Source organism: Ctenocephalides felis, unplaced genomic scaffold (genome assembly GCF_003426905.1).
Source record: "Ctenocephalides felis isolate EL2017-DRISC unplaced genomic scaffold, ASM342690v1 CF-g0.4_SCAFFOLD_01492, whole genome shotgun sequence".
Classification (NCBI taxonomy): Eukaryota; Metazoa; Arthropoda; class Insecta; order Siphonaptera; family Pulicidae; genus Ctenocephalides; species Ctenocephalides felis.
Window position 1 is genome coordinate 56,169,170 of NW_020537646.1, and position 22,522 is coordinate 56,191,691.

At 31.9% G+C, this 22,522-nt stretch overlaps 1 protein-coding gene across 1 annotated transcript in view; it reads right to left on the reverse strand.

Moving 5' to 3' along the window:
- LOC113371423 (calbindin-32) overlaps positions 1 to 22,522 on the reverse strand; it is a 318,213-nt gene that overhangs the window by 56,471 nt on the left and 239,220 nt on the right. Inside the window, exons 10-11 of the mRNA XM_026612052.1 lie at positions 7,802 to 7,858; positions 2,762 to 2,833 (exon numbers count right to left, since the gene is read on the reverse strand). Of these exons, the coding sequence (XP_026467837.1) occupies positions 2,762 to 2,833; positions 7,802 to 7,858 (129 nt within the window). The remainder of the gene's footprint in view (positions 1 to 2,761; positions 2,834 to 7,801; positions 7,859 to 22,522) is intronic.

Here is a 22,522-nt window from a genome sequence, read left to right on the forward strand (position 1 = left end):
ATGATTGAAGATATTTGTATCCATATTTCTAATTCAATTGAGCCAAGTAGTACAATCAAACTTCAAACAATCAAATACTGCTTTAGCTGCTTTTGTTGCTAATAATGAGATATTTCTTACTGCTGAGCAACAACAAGTATATGATCAAATTAATACGTCAGTTGAGGCACAACAGAGCAGGCTTTTTTTGGACGCACCCGGAAGCACTGGCACACATTTATAATTTCATTGGCAATCTCTTTATCAGAATGACAGTAATATTACTCAAAGGACAAAACGCGTATTCGGAATTTAAGTTACCTTTGAATGATCATGTTAAACCAGAAACAATGTGCAACATAATGAAGATATCAGAAATGCCAAAAGTTTTACGAAAATGTAAAATAATCATCTGGCATAAATGAACAGTGACGCCAAAGCAGTCGCTTGATGCTCTTGATAGGTTGCTAAACGATAACAAGAATAATAATTTTGACCTATTGCTACTGTATATTTTTTTTAGTTAGACATTACCCAATATACTACGAGCGACGCATGTAAATGAAATAAATACCTATTTTTTAAAAAAAATTATCTGTTGCGCACATTGGAGAAATTATACTTCCGTATTAATATTCGAGTTGAGATGTCTAAATAACGCACTGAGGTCAAAATTTTTACAAAAATTATTAGATATTGGTAATGACAGAATTAATTGTCATGAAAATATAGAGTACATTCGATTCCCTAATAATTTTTGTAATACGGTTAATAACAAAGATAAACTCATATTTTTTCAACTCTAAAGCATATATATATATATATATATATATATATATATATATATATATAAAGATCGTGAATAGCCACGAGAACATGCAATTTCAGCAGCGACAAATTCAGGAATGGACGAAATAAATTAAAAAATACAAGACTGTTATTGACCCTGATGAAATTGTCAATTATATAATTGAATTTTCAAATTCTCTTTTTTTATTAGGAATCCCGCCGCATAAATTATTATTAAAAATTGGTTTCCCAATTATTTTACTAAAAAAATTTGAATGCTCCAAAATTATGCAATGGCACAAGATTAGTAATAACAAAAATTATGGGAAACAGTAAAGAGGCAATTATATTATGTGGAAAATTTGAAGGTGATATTGTTCTCTTACCGAGACTCTCATTAATTCCTTCGGGATCAGTTATAACCTTCAAAAAATTACAATTTCCTATACGTTTGGCTCATAAACGAGTCACAAGAGCAGACATACAACTTTTACGTAGGTATTAACGTAGAAAATTCATATTTTAGTTATGGCCAACTATATGTTGCTTGTTCAAGAGTTGAAAATTCAAGCAAATCATATATTTAAACACCGACAGATCTGACCAAGAATATTGTATATCCCTTTGCATTACTCAACTACATTAAAAGTTTAAGATAAAAATAAAATAAATTATTAAAAAATAAATTAATAGTTGTTTATTGTTGCGGCAATAATTATTTATTGTTACGGTACACCTAAATATAATATTGTTAAATTGATAATTTGAAAAAATGTTGTATTAATTAAATTCCGTCGCCGAGCTGTTTAACGCGATGTCTTTGTTATGGACAGAGTCTATCCCGCGCTCTAGATGCTCTGATGTCGTGCAGTAGCGATGTCCATTTTCACTTGGAAATATAGATGAAAAATATGTTTTCATTTGAAAATAAGCTCAGATCGAATACTGCGGTGTGAAATGGCAATGGAAAACCTCTCATACTACAGCTCACGGACCTGAGCTAGGGCAGTACTACACATTATTATAAATATATTCATTTATTTTTAACTTCCAGTAGGGTAAGTTATAGTAATCGCAAAAAAATCGAAAATCATTTTTTTTATATATCTCTACTTCTAAACATTTTGGCATGCCTTAGAAAAAAATGGATGTATATGTGTGTGTGTGTACGTGTGTATGTGAGTGAATGTAACCGTTTCGAAGATACGGAACAAAATGGTTCAAAAATGATAATTCAGTTTATGAGAAAACGAAACGTTCGATTTGAACATTTTATTGGTATTGACAATTAACAAAATGAAGAACTGTTTAAATTTTTGGAAAGGCAGGTCCAGCGGTAATGAACTGTCAATAAAATAAAGTTAAAAAAATGCCATTTGGCGGTCAAAAATGTTTATTAGACATATGCAGATAAAATTATTAGATATTTTATAGATATTTTAAAAATGTGTACACATTTTCTATAAATTTTTGGGTTCCGTGCCAAGATTTTTAATTTTGAAGTTTATTTATATGGTTCAAACAAATGTCCTCGACATTTTTGACAGTATGAAATAACCGATTTGTATTATGGAAAAAACATTCGGTTCGTACTCGATCGCGAGACGTTTTTGCAAAAGGCATATCTTGCCGTTCCGGACGTATGTAGCGCAAATGGTGTAAAAATGGTCACGAAATTCAAAAAACCTTCTGCTTGCCTAGATGGTGTGCAATTTCGAAAATTTTCAAAAAAAGTTTAAATAATTCAAAAAAAAATTAAGGTTCCAAAAAATTCAAATTTTCGGAATTTTTCATTTAAAAAAACAATCTAAATTTCGGTACGGTAAGTTTCAGCAATTTGCTTTGAGGCACGATGCCATGCACTAGTAGTTAAGTATACATTTATCTTTAAAAAGACAAGAATCTTGTAAAGTGGAATTGGCAAGCGTTATTATTAACAATTTTGATGTTGAGATTTATTTCATTAAAAGGTTGTGCAATTTATTTGGTTTACCTTTTTTACAAGTTCAAGCAAATCTTTGAGAAACCCTCGCAGTTCTTCATTCTCTATAGATCCATTGTTATCCTAAAAATCAAATTCAAATTAGTTATTTAGTGTAAATATGCATCAGTAATTTGATTTTCCTTGATTTTTTACTATGTGGAAGTTTATTAATTTATAAATAGATTCCTTGCAAATGTATATATATATATATATATATATATATATATATATATATATATATATATATATATATATATATATATATATTGAATGGTAGAATCTTGGATTTGTGTATATTTTGTAGAGTTTCGAACAAGAATCCAACAATAATAAAAAATAAAAAAACAAGAAAAGTTTTTAATAAACAGTTTCTTTATTTAATTATTTGTTTACTGTCGACGTTTCGGAACTAGGTACGTTCCATCTTCAGGACATCTGTCAAGAAACATGATCTTGATGAGATTTTAGCAAACAATATGTTTAGGAAAAGAAAATAGATTTTTCTTAAATAATTAATTAATTGCAAAAAAATATATAATAATGTACAGAAATATGATAATATGATCAAAATAAAAATGATAAAAATAAATGAGTGGATTATCAGAACAGGATATTAAACATAATAGAAAATTTTTTGAAAGTTATGAAAATTTTTTTTTAAGAAAAGGTTAATGACAAAGTTGAATTAATTACCTGTATGTTTGAATATATGTTAGCACTTTTTCACTAAACAAGCTTTTTAAACAAAAAATGAATTTGTGAGTTAATTTTCCGCCGAATAATTAGATTTTGTAAATCAAAATTACTAAAAGATTTGTCTTTTTTCAAAAATTATTATTTGAAAACACAAATAATATTGTTCTCTAGATGTTGTGCGATTGGCTTTTGAAAATTAACTAAATTGAATTTGGTGTGTCATTTGTAACACGTGTAAACACTTGAACGAGAGCTGTGAGATTGTATGTGTGTGTTTCTATATGTAAGGGTGTGAATACTTAAATTGTTGATCTTAAAAGGAAGTCGATATTAATTGTTTGTCAAAAAGTGTAAAAAATTTAAATATGAATCATGTAATAGATTGTGATCTGATCTAATGTTGACACTGTTTGAAACATTTATAAGAATAAGACAACTCTCCGCGAATAATCTCCTAAAGATGCAACTTTCATGATATAAAATCTTTGGAGTGAAATTAAAAGAATGGGCGTTTTCAATAGAGTGTTGTACTAGGGTACTTTTGAAATTTTTTTGTTTGTGGTGGACCACACTTAGTTCATGTTATCTCATTCTTTTGTGTACATATGCGAGGTTTGTCCAATATATTGAAAAGCACAGTCATTACAAGAAACAGAATATACTACATTAGTATTGAAATTGGATGGGGTAGGGGATTTAATGTTCGTAAAGAATTGGTTGAAGGAGTGTAAGGATGAGCCTGATACTAAAATGTTTTCTTCTAACAGGATTTTGGCAAAATAATAATATAAATCTTCAACGTAAGGAATGCTGCAGTAAATAAAATTGGCGTTTTTGATGTTGGTAGTGGTATTTGGAGAATTAATTTGTGTTTTTAAAAAAGTTTGTCTTTTTTGAATAACTGAAAAAATAAGATTTTTTGGGTAACCATTCTCAATTAGAGTTGTTTTTACCAGGGATAAATTTTGTGGATGGAAAGTTTGGTGAGACAACAAGATAGCATGGTCTGTAAGGGAAATAATAGTGTTTATCTTATAGTTTCTGGGACAGTATGATGAAAAGTGTAAGTATCTACCCGACCATGTAGTTTTTCTATGCCAATTTGTTCGAATAAGGTTGTTAGTATTGTAAACGGATACATCCAAGAAATTAAGTCTGTTCTTATTTTGTAGTTCATGTGTGAAAGTTATATTATTGTTAAAGTTATTGAAAAGGTCTAGTACTGTGTTTATATGATTTTTGTTAATAATAAAAAAAGTGTCATCTACATATCTAATATATAAGTTAATTTGAAATTTTAAAGTTGAGAAAACGGAAATTTCTAATGTCTGTAAAACTAAGTCTATAATTCCGGGAGATAAGGGACATCCCATAGCTGCGCCTTTAATTTGAGAATAAAAGTTGTCTTGGCAATGGAAATATGAGTAATTTAAAATAGTGTTGATAATATGAGTGAAGACTGTTTTCGGAAAATCAGTAAAGTTACAAATTGTGTGCCAACGTTTATCGATTGAGTTTAGGATTAATTCATGTGGGACACATGTAAAAAGGTTGACCACATCTAAGCTTAGGAATAAGTGATTTTCAGGGATGTTGCGGTTATTAATTAAATTCACAAATTGGTACGAATTCTTGACATAATAGGGAGAATTGATTGTAACATTTTTTAGGACATCAGAAATGAGTTTCGAAATGTTGTAAAAAGGAGAGCCAATGTAGGAGACAATCGGTCTGAAAGAGCATTCAGGTTTGTGTATTTTTGGAAGACAGTACATCTTAGGGGAGATAGGGTGTTGTATTTTTAGGTTAAAAGCAAAATTCTCAGAAATTAGTTTTTTGTTTTTCAGATCATTGATTAATTTAAAAGCTATTCTAGAAAAACGTTGTGTGGGATCTTCTGTTAAAATATTATATGTTGTATCATCTTTAAGTAGGTTAAGGACGGAATTGTTGTAAAATTCTTTGTCAAGAATGACTGTGATATTACCCTTATCGGCTGGGCAAACTATAATATTATTAGATTTAATGAAAGCTTTAGTTTCTAAAATATCTTTGTGGAGTTTCTTTAAATGAAAGTTTTGAAATTTATTATTTACTTTCTTTATATGTTTTACCAGTCTGTCACATAGTTTTGATCTAATGTTATTCTGTTTGTTGGTTTCAATGTTTCTAATGTTGTATTCAATATTACTTAGAATTTTTATGAAATCTGTTTTACTGTATTTCTGAGGAGAGTATGCAAATTTTGGACCTAATGCTAGAATATATTTAACATTTTCTGGAATGTAAATATCAGTTTTATTAACTAACCACTTATCTGTACATGATTTAGAGATTTTGAAGGGATAGTTGTCATCTCTTTTTTGAATTAAAGTTTTGGTTTTTTTAATATGTTTTTCTTTAGTAGTATTAAAATGTTTGTTAAATTTATAGTTTTCAAAAGCTAGAAATTGATTTAAAAGGTCTTTGTTCAAAGTATTGGTAAGTGTATTGATTATGTTATTCAGTTGTGATTTTAAGTAATTTATGTAGATGAAAGTATTTTTTATTTCAAGATTCAAAACGGACATTTTCAGGTAATTAATTTGTCGTTCAATTTTATAGATGTTGAAAGTGTTGTATAAAAATTGTTTGTTGATAATATTAGAAATAAAATTAGGTATAATCCATTCATTTTTACATCGAATTAGAAATATTTTTTTGTTAATAACATTCGAATATTTAGAGTTAAGTTTTGAATATTTTTTCATTAAACATATTTGTTTGTAATCTACAGTTCTTGATAAGTTTTGAAAGAAATTTCGTTCATATATATATATATATATATATATATAATAAAAATTTATAGAAAAATCTGATTGTTTACAAAGATAAAAATGACATGACTACATTGATTCTCCCGTATCTCTCGTCATGGCTGACTCCCATCCCACAATATCCCCTTCCAGTACTTGAGGCAAACTCCTTGTGCCGGTCTAGAGCACGATATGATTTCTCATTCTTTAAATAAGTGGATGTTGCTATTAATTTGTTTATGAACCCGAGATCTTAGCGGTCTAGATTGGTAGGCCGGTGAAAGACCAGTGGTCTGATCCAAATGTACTTGCGATGACCCGAGGCATGGGCGTATTGATTTGATCGGCCCGATAGGTCAAGGATAATGAATAACCATTGAAATTTGGTTGGCGTTAATTTTTTTTTTTTAATTTCAATAATTATTACAACTGCTAATTTATTAACATCAAGTAATATTGATAAATAATAATATAAATTTAAATAAATAAAAGAGCAAAGGATAAAATTTATATGAAAATAATATCCGTAATATGATTTAATATAAAATATAAGCAAATAATAATAAAAATAAGACTAATAAATAATATAAATAAAATTTCAGAATAATAAAATAATACTAGAAAAATAATAAAATATAACAAAATAATAATAATAGAAATCGTAAGATAATAATAATAATAATAATAATAATAATAATAATAATAATAATAATAATAATAATAATAATAATAATAATAATAATAATAATAATAATAATAATAATAATAAAACAATAATAATAGTAATAATAATAATAATAACAACAATAATAATAATAATAATAATAATAATAATAATAATAATAATTTACAAATTTATAAGATTGTTTGGAATTTTTCGTTTTAGTCTTGTTGGGCGCGCTTCTGAGTATACTTTGTTGGCCAAGTAATTTGGGTGCTCGTCTATTCTTTTCTTGTAGTTGTTTGTTTTTTGTTGAATTTGTTCATTTACGGTCATTATGTTGCTGTCCTGGTGAATCAGCCAGTTGGGAACCTACCTAGGTGCATTCAGTTCCTGCCTTATGATCTTGTTCTGCACTCGCTGAATAATCTGTAGATTGGTTTTTTTGGCGGTGCCCCATAGTTGAATCCCATAAGACCACACTGGCGTTAAATCCAACCGTTATATGATTTACATCCGTTGTGATTCTTAGTTAGCCCTTATTTGCAATTTGCGTTCTTTCGCCGGCTCGTCGAATTTGGCATTTTTAAAATTATTTCAAGTGTTTACTAATAACTTGATGAAGTAACAAATTTGGGTTTGTTTTTGGCTTTCAAGTGATTTAAATTACATTGGGAATGTTTTAAATGATTAATATAAATTCACAAATATAATATCCAAATCATTTTGAATTATTTAGGTAAACCCTGAATGAAATAATATCAAAACATGATAATTTTAATCAAATACTGTGAGTCAAACATAGAAATCAAGTAGATACAGATTCAATAATATCAAGTCTTATAAACACATATTCATATCTTATATTAAATTCTGAAATTTGTAATAAATACTTACTCGATCATAAAGTGAAAACACTCTTTCAATGTCGTCTTTTGTAAGTCTTGTAGCTCCCTGCAATATCAAAGAAAATTTATTACTAATCTATTCTTTAATTATAGCACTTCAATGGCTTTATTCTATATATATATATATATATATATATATATATATATATATATATATATAAGATTTAGATTTTTTTGTACATACGGGAAAACGTGCCATATTTATATACACTACATAAATTTTTGTTCTAACTTTAAAACAAACAAAAAATTATATAACTTTATTTATTTCATGTTTTGTTTTTCAAATAATGTTGGTTCAATTTTTGTGTAGTGTTTTTCCTGGTGTGAAATGTTAATAAATATTTTAAAACATTGCTGAATGATGGCACCATTAATCGTTTTTTCATTTGACGATTGGCTGCAAATGTACATTTCAAGAATATATATATATATATATATATATATATATATATATATTTTTTTTTTTCAAAATTTATTTTAAATCCATACGTTTCGGCTATAATCCTAGCCTTCATTCAGTGGAAAAATTAGTTGATCTTATTGTTAAATTGGAAAATTTTAATAATCCATGGTATTAGGATATGGTAATGCACTACACTATGTATTATAAACATTAACTTGAAATTACACAATATTTTCACAAAATACTGATTTGAAAAAATCACAAATAGATAGTGTGTTATTCGTAGACTGGTTGAAGATGTAACATACATCTTCGTAAACATACATACGTGGTAATGCACTACACTATGTATTATAAACATTAACTTGAAATTACACAATATTTTCACAAAATACTGATTTGAAAAAATCACAAATAGATAGTGTGTTATTCGTAGACTGGTTGAAGATGTATGTTACATCTTCAACCAGTCTACGAATAACACACTATCTATTTGTGATTTTTTCAAATCAGTATTTTGTGAAAATATTGTGTAATTTCAAGTTAATGTTTATAATACATAGTGTAGTGCATTACCATATCCTAATACCATGGATTATTAAAATTTGCCAATTTAACAATAAGATCAACTAATTTTTCCACTGAATGAAGGCTAGGATTATAGCCGAAACGTATGGATTTAAAATAAATTTTTGAAAAAAATTCATGTTTTTTATTGATGTTATGCCCGATTATTAGACTTTGTTAATACATATGTCAACATCAAATTCAGAATCATACAAATATATATATATATATATATAATATATATATATATATGTATATATATATATATATATATATATATATATATATATCTATATATAGGGGGAAGTCCAGTAACGCCGGACGGCACCTACCGCCGGACATTCTATTTAACACGTATTATTTAAATTAAATTAAATAAGCCTTTTATTTCTTGCCTTTTTACAGATTTTAAACATGATTATACTAACTTAACATGCGCGTATATTTACAGAACATTATTGTAATATGTAATGTAAACTCAGTATACGATGTATAGATTTAGTCGGCAAGAACCCCGGGTTGGGTATAGACCTCCTCCAAAGATACTCATGCTTCTCTATCTTGTGCAATATCTCTCCAGATCGTGCCAGCTGCTCGTCTCAGGTCGTCTTCCCATCTGGTTAGTGGTCTTCCACGATTTTGCTTACCCGCTGGACCATTCCACGATGTTACTCTCTTTGACCATCTTTTATCTGTGCATCGCACAACGTGTCCGGCCCATTCCATTTTTGTTTTAATGCATAAGTTACAGCGTCGGTTGCTTTTGTGATTTTTCTTATCTTGGTATTTCTAATTTTATCTAACTTTCTGATATGTAACATGCTCCTCTCTAGTTCCCTTTGACAGGTTTTAATTTTATTTATGGTTTTGGATGAAAATTTCCACGTCTGGCAGCCGTAAGTAAAGCATGGTAGCAGGCTAGAGTTCAACACTTTCGTTTTGATATCTATCGGCATATTGCTTTTGAATATTTTTTTTAAATCCCAATTTTTTTTTTTTAGTTTTTTGTATCCTTCTTTCTACTTCATATTTGTCGTTATTTATGTCAAAACTTAATAGTTTTCCCAAGTATATGTAATTATCGACGTAATTAATTGGCTTGTTATTGATTAGTATTGGAAATTTTCGTCTGTTGTTTGTTAATGTTTTTGTTTTGGTTAAATTCATCTCCAGGCCAACCTGGACGCTGGCTTGATGCAAGGACTCCAACATGAATTGCATTTGACCGGCCGATTCTGATAAAAGCACAATATCGTCCGCAAATCTAAGATGACTTAGATGCCTAATTTACGCCAATCCAGCTTTCCAATAATGTTCTCTAGGATTGAAATAAATATTATTGGAGAGAGAGGATCGCCCTGCCTTACGCCTCTTTTTATGGGAAAACTTGGACCGATAGACTCTAGTTTGATTCTTCCTTTGATGTTATTGTATATACTTTGTATGGTCTTTATGTATATTTCTTCAACTCCTTGCTCTTGCAAGCTTTCTCGTATGCTTTTGTGTGTATAATGTTCTCTGTTGCTCCCGATATTTTTCTATAATTAGCTCTATTGTATGAATGTGGTCAATTGTAGAGAATCCTTTCCTGAAACCTGCTTGTTCCACGGGTTGTTTCCTTTCTAGTGTTGTACTTATTCTTTTGTTTATAATTGTAGAGAATAGTTTGTACAGGCTAGATAGTAGGCTAATAGGTCTATAGTTGCCAATATTTTTGGGATCTCCTTTTTTATATATTAGTATTATATTTGCTTCGGACCACTGAAAGGGCGTTATAGTGTGCTGGAGTATTAGGTTAAACAGTTTTGCTAACGGTGTAGCCAAAATTAACTGAGCATTTATTAGAGCTTCATTTGGGATGTTGTCGGGACCTGGACATTTTTCTTTTTTTAGTTTCTTTATAGTTTCAACCACTTCGGATTCGTTGATCTCTATGAAGTCATTAAGTTGGCATTCTTTATTGTTATAATATGATGTCGTAATCGTGTTAGTATTGTCACTGTACAGATTAGTATAAAAGTCTGTAGCCGTAGTTACAATGTCTTTTCGTTTGTGTATAGATTTGTCCAGGTTTTTTAATACTTTTATCCAGCGAATATTAGTACGAAGTGTTTTAAATGGTTTCTTCGTGCTACCAGAAAGCTGTAGTTGGCTCATTATAGTGTCTTGCCTGTATTTTGAGTAGTCACTTTTTATATATTTATTAATTATTTTGTACAAAGCAAAGAGTTCGTTTTTCATAGCACGCGTTTTGTTCTTGGTTGATTGTAGTGTTTTTCTTCTTTGCAGCAGTTTTACTGTTTTTCTCTTGTAATATTTTGTGTTTTTGCTTACTTGTCTTGGTATGTGCAAGTTGTTGGCTTTCTAAAATAGCGTTACTAATGGTATCTGTTTTATATCATATCCCTTGCTTGTTGATTTGCTAGCACAGGTAATGTAGATTTGAGATGGTTTTTATAAATTTCTATTTCCTTTGCACTATTGAATTGACAAACTGGTTTATTGGTAAAACGCGCTCTGCTTGGTTTATGTTTAGATATTTTTACTGTACCTCTGATGGCGCGATGGTCAGATGAGTAGTTCAGGTTTAAGACGTCGAAGTTTGTAAATGATCGAATTTGGTTTGTGAGAATGTAATCAATCTCGTTTTTATGTCCATTCGGCAACTTCCAGGTCTATTTCCGATTTGGTTTTTTCTTAAAGCAGGTATTTACTATTGTTAGCTTGTGTATGAGTGCAAAGTCAACAAGTTTCTGTCCTCTGTTATTCCTTGTGCCAAAGCCATGTTCTTTCACGACCAATTCCTGGTATTTCTTTGATGTGCCCACCTTCGCGTTGAAGTCACCCATAAGTATGACGTGTTTGTGCGCCGTTTTTAATGCTTCCTCAATTGACTCATATAATTCGTCGATATCCGTTTCTTTTGCATCTGACGTGGGAAAGTAGACTTGAAGAATGAATATCGTATGACGTCCTATGTCTATATTGAGTATGGCTAAACGCTCCGATATACCAATAAAGCTTTCTATGTTATTTTTTATCTCCTTGTTTATTATGAAACCTACTACGTATTGACCTGCTGTCTGTCCTATATAGCAAAGAATAAAGTTATCATATTCCTTAATTTCACAACCTTGACGTCTTACCTCTGAAATTCCCATTATATCATAGTTCATAGCGCTTAAACAATTTTCTAATTCTAATTGTCGCTCGTATGTTGATAGAGTCTTGACATTGAATGTAAGTATTTTAAATAAGCAATTTTAATTGTTGCTTGGTGTTATAGTTTTCTTTGGAGGGTTGTGGTCATAATCCTCCACGGTGACCAACCGGGTTGGAGGATTTGTTATGTTATGTTTCGTTGAATAGTTGTTTGTTGGGCTTATATGAAGAGGAGCAGCTGTTTGCTACGCATTACTTTTTGTAGTTTCTTGTCCCTGTGCTGTAATTTTTGTAAGGAAATTTAGCATGCTCGGTTTGTTTACTCCTTCGCTAATGCTTTGTGACTTTTTTTTTTGTTTGTCTGAGTAATTCTTCCTTTTGACATTTCTTCTGTGAATTTTGATGGCGATGCAGAAAACTTTCTCTTGGATGTTTGTTCATGTATGACTAGTTTGTCATATTTTAGGAAAGCAATTTTGCCATTTTCTCTTTCTATTTTCAGCTGTTCTTGTAATTGTCTTCTTTTTTCTAGGATCTGTTTTGGGTAATCTTCCTTCATATAGTAGCACGTGTCGCGTAGTGCTTTTTTCTGTTTCAATATATTTATCTTAGTGCTGAGATTTGAGAACGATATCAGAGTGGGTCGTGGTTTATTGCCCTTTATTCCTAGCCTTCTAACTACTTGTAGATCGGCATCTGTTAATTTGATTGAAAAGTGTAAGTCTAACCAATTGAGCATATGTTTTTGTAAGGTTTCGCATGAAGCTTCCAGTTCTTCGATACCGAAAATAACTATGTTTCTTTGTCTCGCCTGTTTTTCTAGGAAGTAGATCCTCTTCTCTTGATAGTCTACTATCTCCTTGAGTTTCACATATTTCTCTTCCAAAGCAAGAAGTTTTTCCTCTAATATCCTGTTGATGTTTTGTGTGACCTGTTCTGTAGGGTAGAGCGGGGCTAGTTGAGCATAGGAGCAAGTTGAGCAATAGATATATCTCGAAAACTATTCACCGTCCGTTTAAGCATCATATGGCGGAAAGATAGAGGTTTGGGAAAAATAAACATCCCGCGATCGCTAGTGGCCGCTGGACAAATGAGTGAGGCTCACGGGCGTTTTGTTTATTTTGAGACCAAAAAGTAAAAAAGTCATTCATCACGAGTTTTCGTCTGGTTTAGTCAAATGTTATTTATTTTTAATCAGGTGAATGTTATTCTTCCATATATTATAGTACTTTTAATATGCACAGAGATTCTGGGTATAACTCTCACGGTTTTTCTATAAACTCACTTTTATTTTGAAATTCCGAGTTGGGGTTAGTTGAGAATAGTTGCTAAACTTGTTCTGTCACTAAGATAATTACCTTTAACTTTCAGAAATTAATTATTATTTTTAAGATTTAAGCTAAGTCTATGAGTAATAATATAAAGAAATAATGATTTTAATCAAAAATACTAAATATAATGGTAAAATAATTCCTAAGATACGATATTGTTTTGTTGATTCTACTTTTGATTAATTATTCAAAAAAATTACTATAAGTTTTGTTTTCTCTGTCAATAAAGACTATTAATATAGAATTGGTTATTGAAAACTTATTTTATTTCATTACTAATCGACATTGAACCTATGATTTCATTATACTTTCTTAGTGCTGAACTTGCCCCACCTATGGGGTACATTGAGCATACTTGACTTTTTGCATTTAAACAGATATAGCTTTTAAATTTTACTTATTACCAAAAAATAGTATTAACACTTTTGTTAAGAGATAAACAACAAATCCATTAAGCCATATAGCAATTTATTGAGACTTTTTATTGAGGAGCTACATCCGTTTAAGTAAAAATTTGCTCAACTAGCCCCGCCCTACCCTAACCTTTAATACACTGTTACAAATATCTTTTTTATGGTCGTCAACTTCCAGCTGAATTTTTTTAAGAACTTTCATAATTTCATCCATGATTATTTTGGAATTAATTTTATAGTTTGTTTTTTGTAAGTTACACCCTCTCGTGGCGGCGATGCTTTGCAAGATGGCTTGACCGGTTATAAAAGGTGTTTGTACTTGGGCTGCTCGCTCACTACTGACAGTTTATTGTCTAAGATGGCCTCACACACGCCGTGTTTACACAAAACAGCAGCAAATCCGCTTTGACCCGCATGATGGTGTTTGTACTTGGGCTGCTCGCTCAATACTGGCAGTTTGTTGTCTAAGATGGCCACACACGCCGTGTTTACACAAAAACAGCAGCAAATCCGCTTTGACCTGCACGATGGTGTTTGTACTTGGGCTGCTCGCTCACTACTGGCAGTTTGTTGTCTAAGATGGCCTCACACACGCCGTGTTTACACAAAACAGCAGCAAATCCGCTTTGACCCGCACGATGGTGTTTGTACTTGGGCTGCTCGCTCACTACTGACAGTTTGTTGTCTAAGATTGCCGCACATACGCCGTGTTTACACAAAACAGCAGCAAATCCGCTTTGACCCGCACGATGGTGTTTGTACTTGGGCTGCTCGCTCACTGCTGACAGTTTGTTGTCTAAGATGGCCGCACACACGCCGTGTTTACACAAAAACAGCAGCAAATCCGCTTTGACCCGCACGATGGTGTTTGTACTTGAGCTGCCCGCTCACTACTGACAGTTTGTTTTCTAAGATGGCCGCACACACCCCGTGTTTACACAAAACAGCAAAAAATCCGCTTTGACCCGCACGATGGTGTTTGTACTTGGGCTGCTCGCTCACTGTCGACAGTTTGTTGTCTGAGATGGCCGCACACACGTCGTGTTTACACAAAACAGCAGCAAAACCGCTTTGACCCGCACGATGGTGTTTGTACTTGGGCTGCTCGCTCACTACTCTGCACTCGCTACACGTATTATTTAAGCGAGTATAAATCTTTTCATTTCTAAATTCAAATAAAAGGGACCCGGGGGCACACAGGTACAGGATCATACGCCGAGCTTCGCCTGTGACGCACACGGCCACGGCGGGAGCTGTTTTAGGCGAAAAATTACTGCGTCGCAAAATATCATTGAAAGTAATTCTAGTATATTTATGCATTTACATTTGAGTGACATTCAAAGATAATTATATTGAAATGTCCGGTACCAGGTGCCACTTTGTGAAATCATATTTTTGTTACTAAAGTTTGATGGATAGTGACTTTGATTTTAGCAAAGGTTGCGATTTTGTTAATTTAGTTTGATTTCTAACTTTGTTATCTAACATAAGTCATCTTATATATAAAAATGAACCGCAAAATGTGTAAGCGCATAACTCAACAACGCCTGGACCAATTTGGCCAATTTTTTTTTTAAATGTTTGTTGATATCCAAGGATGGTTCTTACGGCAAGAAAAATTCGAATAATTGTCGGGAAAACCCTAAAAACAGCTCTTTTCTAACTAATACGAATAATCGTAGTAGGCTTTACGATATTATTTCATATGTTTTACTTTCGGCAGGCGACAAAATTGGTATGGCTTTGAAGGATTTGACTTCAAGTCATATAAGATAAAAAAAAATCAATGTGAATGTCCATTTGCCACCCTTGCCGGTGTTGTTTTTGTTGCATTTTCTGTTATACGCTAATGAGTGTGCTTTTGTTTTGTTGGTAGTGTTTTGTTATCTACCAATGAATAAAAAGTTATTGCATGTGACACAATATTTTAATAATGCCTCCTATAAGACGAGGCAATTTAAGTAGAAGACACGAAACGCTACAAACCAAGCTAATTACCGATCTAATCGTACAGCACAAGAACATGACGACCGAAATGAACATGAAAGAATTAGGATATCACAACTACGTGAAGCGCGACCACGACTTCCAACTAATAATCGCGCAAGTTTGAATCGAGCTGCTTTTAGTTACGATGTGTCAATTGACTACAGTAATTACCAATGTGTTGTTATTGGTTCTATGAACTCGGTTTGCTCATATTGTAAAGCATTAAAATACAAAAACGAAGCCACTGGATTGTGTTGCGCAAGTGGTAAAGTGAAATTAATACCATTGAATCCACCACCAGAGCCGTTGTACTCATTGGTTTCAGGAACAGGAACAGATTCCATACTTTTTTTGAAAAATATCCAACAATACAACAATTGCTTTCAAATGACTTCATTTGGTGTTACAAATGTAGTTCCGGACAATTTTATGCCAACTTTCAAGGTATGTATTACAGCAGTAATAACAATACAAAAATTTATTCTACACATTACTTATTTATTTTATTTTAAAACGCTATGTTTTTGATATATATTTATAGATTTTTAATTTATAGATACAAGGAGAAATATGTCACAGAGCAGGTTTATTGTTACCAGTGCCAGCTAGCAACTATGAATTCCTGCAAATTTATTTTATGGGCAATTCACAACAAGAAATTGATCAGCGTTGTGCATATAACAATTTAGTGAAGAGGCCTATTGTAGAACAATTACAAACTTTTTTTCATGAACGCAATCAATTGATTATATTGTTTAAAACTGCACTTGATCTGATGCCATCTGATAATCACAAAATTGTAATCAGAGCTGCTAAAACACCTGCGGGTCAACATGCAGGTGCATGTTTCAATGCACCAACTATTGATGAAGTTGCTATCGTTGTAGTTGGAGAAAACTTTGATTCCCGTGATATTGTTTTACATCGTTGGAATGATCAATTACAACGTATAAAGGAAACACACCGCTCATATGATGCACTGCAATCACCCATTATATTTTGGCAAGGTGAAGATGGTTATGATTTCTCAATAAAAATGATAAATCCCATCCCATGACGATTATATCTCACTCGATATAATATGTATTTTAATTTTATATTTCAATGTTAATACTGAATATATTTACAGGTTCTGAAATCATCAAAAAAGTAAGTTCAATGAATTATTATTCATACCGCCTAATGATTCGCGAAAATGAAGACAATCACATATTGAAATGTCGGCGATTATATCACCAATATGTTGTTGACATGTATGTTAAAATTGAAACGGAGAGATTAACATTTATCAGGTTGTATCGAACTAAACTCCAATCTGAAGAGTATATACACCTTCGAGATGCGATTAATACAGATGGAAATGCACAGAATGTGGGACGGATAACAATTCTTCCAGCAACATACATCGGAAGTCCTAGACATATGCACGAATATGCTCAAGATGCTATGTCGTATGTTCGTCATTATGGTACAGCAGATTTGTTCATAACATTTACATGCAATCCTCACTTGATAGAAATCAAGCAACAGTCTTTAGGCTAAAGTTGAAATCTTTGATGGATTCCATCATAAAATATCATGTGTTTGGTGAGACACGCTGCTGGATGTATTCTGTGGAGCGGCAGAAACGAGGATTGCCACATGCACACATTTTGATTTGGTTGGTTGAAAAGATAAGGCCAAATGAAGTTGATGCAGTGATATCAGCCGAAATTTCCTGTGGAACTCTTAATCAAAACTCACCGTGTATGATGGATGGCAAATGTTCGAAACGATATCCACGGACATTAATATCAGAAACAATTACTGGTAATGATGGTTATCCACTGTATCGTCGCCGGTCGACAGCAGACAATGGAAGATCAACAATTGTCAAAATAAATCAACAAGATATTGAGATAAATATTCTCTGGATTGTTTCATATTCACCCCTTTTCATCAAAGACCTTCAAAGCACACATAAATGTTGAATCTTGCCATTCAGTGACATCTATTAAATACATTTGCAAATATGTAACCAAAGGTAGTGATATGGCTGTCATTGGAATTGGTGCAGAGAATTCCAATGATGAAATTACTCAATACCAAATGGGCCGCTATGTTAGTAGTAATAAAGCAATTTGGCAAATATTTTCTTTTCCAATTCATGAGAAACACCCTTCTGTTATTCACTTAGCTGTGCATTTAGAAAATGGGCAAAGAGTGTACATTACGGCAGAAAACGAAGGTCAAAGAGCTGCTCAGCCACCATCTACTACATTAAAAAGTTTTTTTGAGACATGCCAAAACGATAATTTTGCACAAACACTGCTATATTCTGAAATGCCAAAATATTATACTTGGAATCAATCTTCAAGGAGATTCATACGACGGAAAAAAGGAAAAGCAGTACCATGGTACCCAGATGTATATTCGACCGATGCGATTGGTCGAATTTATTCAGTACATCCAAGCAATAATGAATGTTTCTATTTACGACTGCTATTAGTCAATGTACGTGGCTCAACATCATTCCAACATTTACGAAATGTTGATGGTCAATTGTGTGGATCCTACAGAGAAGCCTGTCAATGTTTACAATTGCTGGAAAATGACGCTCATTGGGATCAAACTCTCAGTGATGCTGTAATATCCTCACACGCTCATCAAATACGAACATTGTTTTCTATAATCATATCCACATGCTTTCCATCAAACCCAATTGATTTGTGGATCAAGTACAAAGATTGCATGTGTGATGATATGGAAATATTGTGTCAAATACGGAATAGATTGGGAAATCCAAATATGCAAATCAGTGAAGAAATTTACAACGAAGCATTGATTTTAATTGAAGATATGTGCTTGATGATGTCAAATAAACTATTAATTCAATTAGGCCTGGCCGCGCCAAATCGTCCAATGCATGATGCTTTTAACCAAGAGTTGCACCGAGAAAAACTGTATGATCTCAACAATTTGAAAGAATTCATCGAAACAAATCTTCCACTGTTAAATGAACAACAGAAGTATGTATTTGATACTCTTATGAAAGTAACAGATGACGGAACTGGGGGGATTTACTTCTTAGATGCACCTAGTGGTATAGGAAGAACTTTTTTGATTTCATTAATATTAGCAACAATTCGCTCACAAAATAAAATTGCACTTGCACTCGCTTCCTCGGGAATCGCAGCAACTTTGCTTGAAGGTGGTCGAACAGCCCATTCAGCACTAAAATTGACATTAAATATGCAAAGCAATAAAACTCCAACTTGCAACATGTCGAAGAACTCTGCAATAGCTAAGGTTTTGCAGCAATGTCAATTGATTGTTTGGGATGAATGCACGATGACACATAAAAATCTTTGGAGGCTTTAGACAGAACCTTAAAAGATCTACGTAGCAATCAGAGCCGATTTGGTTGTGCAATGATTTTATTAGCAGGAGATTTTCGTCAAACATTGCCAGTGATTCCACGATCAACGCCAGCTGATGAACTCAACGCATGTCTAAAGTTATCAATTTTGTGGAAATATGTCAAAGTACTTCATTTAAGCAAAAATATGCGTGTTGAGTTGCAAAACGACCAATCAGGAAACATATTCTCTAAACAACTCATTGACATTGGTAATGGCAATTTTTCTATTGACATGTTGACTGGATGCATTAACTTTCCTCAAAATTTTTGTCATTTACCTCAATCAAAAGAAGAACTCATTCAGAAGGTATTTCCAGATGTTGCTCAAAATTACAGAAACCATAATTGGTTAAGCGAACGAGCTATATTGGCAGCCAAAAACATTGATGTAAATCAATTAAATTTCAAAATATAAGAACAAATTACAGGCAAATCGAAGATATATAAATCAGTTGATTCCGCAACTAACCAAGACGATGTAGTTAACTATCCACCGGAATTTTTGAACTCGCTGGATTTGCCAGGACTGCCACCTCACAATCTTCAATTAAAGGTTGGATCGGTAATTATAATGTTGCAAAATATCAACCAACTGCGCCTTTGCAATGGCACACGGTTAGCAATAAAAACATTATTAAACAACGTGATAGAAGCAACTATATTGAAAGGAAAGTATAAAGGAGAAAATGTTCTCATTCCGTGCATCCCAATGATTCCGACTGATGTGCCATTTGAGTTTAAACGACTACAGTTTCCAGTGCGGCTTGCTTTTGCTATGACCATAAACAAGTTTCAGGGCCAATCATTAAGTATTTGTGGCATTAATTTGGAGAACCCATGTTTCTCACATGGGCAATTGTATGTTGCCTGTTCCCGTATTGGAAAACCATCAGATTTGTTTATCTATGCGCCAGGTAATCAAACAAAAAACATGGTTTATCACAAAGCACTGCAATGAAAATATAACTGTTTTTTTTACTGTTAATCATTATCATTATGATTTACATGATTAAAATTGCATACTTTTAAATGCTTATAGTGTTTTATTTAATTAATTTTAATTCACACCAAATTACTACTAGGTTGACGGTTTTGTTCAGGATAATTTTTTGCCAAAAATTTAAAAAAGGTAGGAACAAAATACTACCACATAACAATTTTTTTGGACAGGACGAAGTATGTCGGGTCAACTAGTAATTTAATAAACATTTCGTAAAACATTTTTTGATTTATTTACAAAATATCTTTAGGTGTCCGGTACTCGGGGACTTCTCCCCCCCCCCCTATATATATATATATACTAGCTGACCCGGCAAACGTTGTTTTGCTAAGTAAGGTATATTCTAAACAATTTCTAGAGAATCAAAAATATTAATACTATAAGTGTATAAGGATGTGTTGTTTGAATGCTATATACAATGAGGTATTATAAAAACAATAAACCCCATTAGTTTGTCTATGTTTTGTCAATTCAATCAAACTGGAAGTTTTATACACTTTCTATAGAAATCATGGTATAATCCAATCCAAGTATTTTTTTGGTATTTCGACTTATTGATTACGTTTTAAGCTTTTCAGATTCTTTTGGATTCTGGTTTTTGTGTATAACTTTTAACCCCGTACCTTCATATATTACTAACCATTCTTTGATAAATTCTGGGAAATTATAACTGGGAATAAGTTATTCGACAAAATGTACATGTAAGTGTAAGTAATGCTCTTTTTCAGTCTTGGTCGCGGCATTATTATTAAACTTCACTTCACCTTATATATATATATATATATATATATATATATATATAGTATCATAGATTGAATAAACTACATGGATAGTTTATAAATAATTAATTCTGAATTAGAATGAAAAACGGGCTCTAAACTACCTCTCTGCCACCAATTACTGAGCCACAGCAACGCGTGGCCGGGCTAGCTAGTATTTTTTTTATATATATAAATATACTATCAATTAAACTGAAAATCGGGATAAAAAGTATCCTAAGTCCTTCTCCTGGCTCTAAACTACCTCCCTGCCAATTTTCATCTAAATCGGTTCAGCCGTTCGTGAGTTATAAGTGTTAGCACATAAAGCGATCCTCTTTTATATATATTGATATATATATATATATATATATATATATATATATATTTTGATGAGTTATTTAAAATCGGGCAGTAACACCAAATAAAGAAAAAAAACTAAAGTAGTTTTTAAGTACTTTATTTACCCATACGTTTCGGTCTTCATCGAGACCGTCATTCAGTGGAAAAAGAATTAATTATACAAAAATACACTACACTATTACACTGTGATAAACCAGGCTATTAATAATTGGAACATTTAAACTAATTAGTTTTTTTGACAATTTTTTGCTTACATTCTAGTGTGTACAAATTGACTAACGTCTAAAAACTGAATTCAGTTAGTAGCCTGGTTTATCACAATGTAATAGTGTAGTGTATTTTTGTATAATAAATTCTTTTTCCACTGAATGACGGTACTTAAAAACTACTTTAGTTTTTTTTTTTTACTTATTTAACTTAACTCATCAAAATATAATATCAACACCAAACTCACATATTTCAATATATATATATATATATATATATATATATATATATATAATATATATCGCATCGCTTTTATGCCTATATCTCGACATTGAGTACACATATCTTTGATGTGAATAATGTGAATATACCGTTGGAAAGAGGACCTCAAAAGCTTTAATCCATGGCATCAGATCGTTTGAGTTATGTGAAAATGAAAATTTTACAGCCAATTTTCAAAAGATCTCGAAATTGACCCCTCCAAAAAAGGCTTGTAAGTTGCCACCCCGGCAAAAATTGCTGAAAATTCGAAAAAACTGAAGAACAAACGCATGATTGACAAAATTTATGAAAATTTATTGATTGTGAACTGAAATGAGCGTTAAAATGAAATGAACGAACATGAAAAATTTAAATGAATAGCTTTGAACAACGAATTGAATAAAAAATGACATCCAGAATTGAATCATTCATCATATTCCTCCTCGTCGTCATCACCAGAGTCGCAATTCGGACAAACGTAAACACTCTAATACTAACTAAAATATATTTATGAATAAGTGTAACTATATCTTTTCCAAATACTACTGCTCTATCAGGTGGTTTGGCAAAGCGTATTTGCCATAATATCATGTCTGGTGTGATTCTTCCTAGGCTTTTTATGATTGGATTTGGACTATGTTTGCAATTTTCGAAGAATTTCGCCGTCATGTTGAGTATGGTCTCTTTAAAAGGTTGCAGATTGGACTTTTCATGAAGATACTTATTAGATTTGTAGTGTTTCGTAATTGGATCTCTCTGCTCATTTAGTATTAATCGTAAACATTATTTTGTAATATTTGCAGTTTATGAATATTACTTTTACATGTAGTGACCCAAATTTGTGCCGCATAGG